At 30.7% G+C, this 6000-nt stretch overlaps 1 protein-coding gene across 1 annotated transcript; it reads right to left on the bottom strand.

Annotated features, from left to right (window-relative positions):
- Positions 1-712: 712 nt before the first annotated feature.
- On the bottom strand, positions 713-2147 carry LOC136973076 (uncharacterized). The gene is made up of 5 exons (XM_067267763.1): positions 1782-2147; positions 1413-1739; positions 1276-1344; positions 1117-1206; positions 713-1044 (listed from the first exon to the last, which is right to left on the bottom strand). Exons 1-5 carry the CDS (start codon positions 2145-2147, stop codon positions 919-921), a joined length of 978 nt encoding a protein of 325 aa, XP_067123864.1. The 3' UTR covers positions 713-918.
- Positions 2148-6000: the final 3853 nt, after the last annotated feature.

Here is a 6000-nt window from a genome sequence, read left to right as displayed (position 1 = left end):
TTCTCTTTTCTGCTTCTTCATTTTTGTTTACGAAGTTTCGGGGCACAAGTTTACAATTATGCTCATTCTGCGTCCGGCATCTCTCAAAATTGTGTCTTCCAATTGTTATATAAAGTGTTGGTTGCTCCATACCGATCGATGATAAGTGTACTAACCCTAGTTCAAACCATTGTAGCAAGTGTAACCCTTAAGATTATGTGTAACTTAGCCCAAAAGCTGGAAAAGCGTTTGTATAGGAGCCCAGTTGGAGACTCTGCACTGTTAAACAATAGCTCCACTGTGCAGAAGGAAAGGATAGCGAAACAAACGACTAACCTGGTTGAGCAACTGAAGCTGGTCCTCCTTCTGAAATGAATCTTGGTTAAAATAATTAAATAGGCTGGGTGCGTGATGAACCTATTCATCAGTAATAAGTAACTAAGTAGATTTTTGTAATTAAATAATACAGGCAAGATGCTTTTTAATATATGAGAAGGTGAGTTTGCGCCTGTCCAAACAGCTTGCCACAAATTTTTCTGTTCTTTCTTACCTGTGTACCACCTAACTACGTTTCCAATAAAAGGTTGCATGGAACAAGTCTCGTGACGATTCTCAGCTGTTCTTTCTATATACAAAAATATTAGATATGTTGCATGTTCAGTGTTTCTATATTTCGTTAGGGAATGTTTTACAATTTAATGATTGATAAATTAAAAAAATAATATTGTTTAAACTTTATTTTCCACATTACTCTTTAGGTGTACTTTGTTTTTTGTGTTCATACGTATAAGAAGTGCTTCTAGTTATTCAATATTACAAATGTTTTATATTCGTTTACGTATATAGTTATAGAAAAATCGGCGGTATCTCGATAAGCTGCAGATCGTTTTCTCGATTCAACGAATCTTCGTTGATTTTACGTAGTCACTTCAAACGTTCTCAATACAGTGATGTATCCCGAATATTACTTGCATTCAACAAACGAAATGAAGTACATTTCGTACTTTCGTTCTTCTTTGCCAATTCGATGAGTGCAGAAAGAATTGAGTAAAGACTACTCATCATCTAAAAGGAAAACAGGGATGAAGATAAAATCCACAATAATAAATTGAAGTGGATTATTTAATGGAAACTTACTTTAATCGGAAAATCGCGTTTCAGTCGAAAAAATCCACCCACGGAAATTCCAATGGGTGTTTTCCCGAATCTCTTCATAAAATCCAGCATCTGTTCGAAAAAGTACACAATTTTAGCATAAAATTTATCGATAACATAAAAATAAAACACTGAATTTACCTTCAGTTTAAAAACCACAGAGAATCTGCACGAGGAAAATTTATTAATCTCGTTGAAATTTCCGTAAATCTGAAATAAATATTAAACTTTATAGATTATATATTAATATAGTGGTAAAAGTATTAAATAAATTTTACCGAGGATGTAAATCTGGATAATCCGAATGAAATTATCATATATTCGATAATTATGAATATGATGATAACAAATGCACCCAGTTTAAATTCCGCGGGTAAATCATAAAACAAAGAAATTGTTACCAGGATACTGAACCCATATAAGTTATTGCAGTTAACAGCAGGAAAATACATTTCGAATTGGTTATTGACGTTTCGAACGTCTTCCATTAATTCTGTATGTTCTTCGATTATGTATGCGATTAGATCTTTGATGTTGCTTCTTCCATGAGGAATTACATCGAGTTTATTCGACAATGTGTTAAATCCATTAAACAATAGGAGAAACTAACAATAAACAAAAAATAATATGTAAATAGTTTGTCCTACTAAAACAGGTAATATTAATGCCCAATCGATATTGCAGAGAAGGAATTCCATTACAGTTCTCTTTTCCATGGCAAAATATAGAGAAAAGTCAAGCACGAAATAACAAGTGACTTGCAATAAAGCAGCGGCTGCGATGAAAACTGCAAATTGAAATTCTATGGAGGTAATTAACGTTTCCTCGACTTCGTAGCATGATTTACTACTAGGAAGATGTAAACGAATTCGTTTAAGAAAAGAGAACTGAAAAGTCCAGAATACAATCATACCAATATCAAATAACTGTATGATGTATTTGAAACCTACGAATACGTTAAACAAGTCTCCGCATACGAATTTATCAGAAAATATCGTGGAGACTAATGCCATCGAATTCAGAATAAGAAAGAATTCGAGAAAATTTGAATAAAATTGAAAAAATCGAATTTTCCATGAATTCTTATGGTAGTCACATCTTAATATATTTAACCCGAGAATTTGTGATGCAGCATTTAAGGAGTAAATAAGTATTTTAATCTCATTACTTGTGTTTTCCATGATTTAAAATTATTAATAATTTATCGTCTTTCTTTGTTTAATCTTTCTCTCGTATGAGCCCTAATAGAATCAATATTTCCAAATTGAAACAATCAACCGTTTGAGCGTCGGTTTCTGACAAAGACATAAAAATCGTCTATTGTCCGAAGGTGATCGTTGATTATATGTAATTATTCGGTAAAAAAATGCAAAGAAAATCTTTGAAAAATTCGGCTACGAAAAGGCCGTTATTGTAGGTTCAGCCGTAATTTATATCTTACTTCACATTTCAGGTAAAGAACGATAATCTGTTACTTTCTAAGTTTGACCATTTAACTGTAATAATATTTTGATAATTTAGTTTAATATCAATCTTATCCTGCCTAACAGTGGACAAGTGAATAACACCACTGATCCATAAGAGTTTCTCATAAATTCGTGCCTGAACTACTACTAACCACGTGGTCTTTACCGGGCTTTTTCACTTATCCAACACCTAAACAAGGAACTGTTCTATCCATTGTCACAACCCTGTTGGCAGCTCTCAGTGAGTTGTTGCGTTGCCTATCCCGCTATTCTACTCCACTCAAACTCAACAACACGCATATTTTCCGTTTAAGAAAGTAATTTCTAAGTGCATTAAGTTACTAATAGCATACTTCATGTAAAGAATTTCGAAAATAAATTATCTTCAATTATAAACGTGTATAAAATTACACCTACTTAAACATTTAATATGATAGGTATTCCCTTATAATGATACAATCCTCAATGGGAGAATGCCATTTATTCTAAACACTAAGAATCTTAATTATCTTAATTGAATCCTACTCTAAATGTATCTTATATAACAGAATTATAGACATAACAAGGATGCCACGTTCTAATCAATATATTATCTTGGGCATTCTGTTGTGTAACTTCTTTGTTTTAGAAACAATTTAAGAAAATTACTAATAAATAAAAATTTTTTGTTATTATTAAAACTTTCATTTTTCAGCTTAGGGATTCTATTTAAAATCTTCCGAAATAGAATCCTAACGAAAATTTCAGTATATTTAAAATTTTCAGAAATTTACATTTTGTACATGATGAAGTTTAACTTGGGAAAGAGGATAAAATAAATGCGAGTTTACAAAATGGATGACAATTGTACAGAAATTACTGTGCTGACATATTGTTCGAGACAGGGGCTATGAGATTACAAGGGAATAGATTAAGGATACTAGGCCTACAAAATAACCTGGAGAGAATTACTTAGAGATCGTCATTAGAGATAAGTTAAAAATTGACCAAATAAGAAAACAAACTAAAGTTAAACATAAATAATGGTCCAGAGAAAGGAAACATCGCTGAGATAGTTTAGATGTAGGAGAAGAGTTTCAGACGAAAGTAGAAAATAACAGAATGGATACCAAAATCAAGATTAACCTCTTAACAGTGGAACAGTCGGACTCGGCTCTACCAGTTAGTTGTGGAGATAAACCGTGGGAATTTTTTTAAAAATTTTCCCACGCGTTTTTCTCGTTTCCGTTTAGGAAAAAAAATTTTTAAACAGTAACGTCTTGTAAAGAAAAAATCGTTCTTTATTGTCACATAATTTTTTTATATATGAATTTTTTTCGCGGTAATTTTTTGCTAAAATTTTTTTTTCAAATTTATATTAAATTCTTTTTTGATTTTCCATCCGATACGATTTTTTCAAAACTTTTGAATTTATTTTCAATTTTATAAAATTTTTTAAAGTTTTAGGCATTTAAGTAATGACGATTTTTTCCAACCTGCGAATCAAATTCAAGAAAATGTAATTGACAGTTAACGAATTTCATCCACAACAATAGAAGACTTAAAGGTTGTTATGACTACATCTGGCGGCCTTTCCCCCCAGACTGAAATGTGGGTGAAGGTCGTCTCGTGTTCTACTTTCTGTAGAAGTGACATAATCATTGTAAATAAAAGAAAATTTCAGTATATCGTTTATTTAAAATTTTAAAATTCCTTGTTCAAATTTACGCCGAAATATTAAAGCGAATTAAAATATTAGCATTTTGTAAATAAACTTACTTGACATATAATAAATTTAAATAAATTAATCTTTAAGAAACAACAAAACAATAAAAAAATGTAGAAATATTTTTATATTCATCTTCACATTTATAACATATGTTATCGTCATTGACCGATATTTAATTTTAAAAACAATTTTCACAATTGGCATGCATCAGAAAAAGAAAGCATAACTTCCCTAAAACACACTTCATTGAGAAGGTCCGCTTCACTCTGAAAAAGCCGACAGTTTTATGTCAGAAATCCAATGTGTGACCTACTTTCTCTAACGTAGTAAAACAAAGTAAGTTGCAGTACAACAATACACATAAACACAAATAAATTAACACACTAAAAATAAAAAATTTTTAGTTAAAAAACAAGTAAAAATTATACTCTTTAGTAAGTATGAAAAACTATGTAATAATGGTAAAACTATTAACTTTAAATCTTACTGTCCTTTAGAAAATAAAAAGAATGTCTTTAATATGGAATTGAGAAAGATACTAAATAGAACAACTCAGCAAGAAAACATAGATATCGAAGTAAAACAATTGTTCAAAAAATTTCAGTTAAATGACTACCCGAAACATATTCTTTGTAAGTGGTACAATTTATATTTAAAACGTAGATTTAATGTTAAAAATAACATAGAAGATATTTCTTATGCAAAGTTTCCTTATGTTGCTAAAGTTTTTGAAAAATATAAACCAATTTTTAAAAGATTTTCTGTATGCATAGTTGCGAACCAAAAGAATAAGATGTCTAACATTATCAGTATAATGAACAGTGAAAATTCGCCCGGAGACCAATTTAAAATCGCCGGCGTCGTATATAGGATGTCATGTACATGTGGAAGCCCAAGTTATTACATTGGAGAAACTGGAAGAAGATTGGAGTTGAGAGTAAAGGAACATGAGGCAGCCATTAGACTGAGAAGAACGGAATCAGCATGGTTTTTACATTGCAATAAATTTAATTGTAATATAAATATAAAAAATACTAAAATTTTGTATAGAATAGAAAATAACTTAGAAAGAAAAATTGTAGAACATTTCTGTATCGCCGAACATGTAAATTTACTTAATTTGAATGCTGGAGTGGTTGTTGATGCATGCTGGGAACGGTTGTTGAGTATAAAACGTAATCAACGAATAACATCCTGATGTATCCACTGAGGAGGCCTAGATGGCGAAATGCATATGGATAAATTAATAAAGTAATGATTGTTCCTTGCCACTTGTTTGTCTTGTTTTGGCTCATAGAATCCTCGAAGTCGGAAATGGAAAGAGTATAATTTTTACTTGTTTTTTAACTAAAAATTTTTTATTTTTAGTGTGTTAATATTACCACCGATCCCATTGGTTTTAATAATCGAATTTATACAAATAAATTAGTAGCTCAATAATACATACTTTCATTTATATCCATATGTTATATCCAAAAGTCAGTTCTCCCAAATTGTCGAAAAATAAATTATTTTCAACTTTTCTTTTTGTAAAGCAGCATATTCTGAAAAACAAGTTCTATATTCAGAGTAAAATTTCCACCTTTTATCCGTTAAAAACAACGCAAAATGTACGAATCCACGTAATAAAAAATTATCGCAGTGAACTTCGAAAAAACCAGAAACACAGATACACCAGACTGCACTGTACAA

The sequence above is a fragment of the Centruroides vittatus genome, unplaced genomic scaffold (assembly GCF_030686945.1).
Source record: "Centruroides vittatus isolate TY-2023 unplaced genomic scaffold, ASM3068694v2 contig_3084, whole genome shotgun sequence".
In the NCBI taxonomy this organism is placed as follows: Eukaryota; Metazoa; Arthropoda; class Arachnida; order Scorpiones; family Buthidae; genus Centruroides; species Centruroides vittatus.
The sequence above is the reverse complement of the archived record's forward strand: the minus strand, read 5'-3'. Positions and strand labels throughout refer to the sequence as shown.

Excerpts from the sequence above, each read along its gene's own strand:
- LOC136973076 (XM_067267763.1), bottom strand. The coding sequence starts at position 2,147 with ATGGCATTAGTCTCCACGATATTTTCTGATAAATTCGTATGCGGAGAC. Across the intron at positions 1,345-1,412 it reads TATCCAGATTTACATCCTCG|ATTTACGGAAATTTCAACGA; the intron begins GTAAAATTTATT and ends TATTTATTTCAG. Across the intron at positions 1,207-1,275 it reads CTGTGGTTTTTAAACTGAAG|ATGCTGGATTTTATGAAGAG; the intron begins GTAAATTCAGTG and ends TTTTTCGAACAG.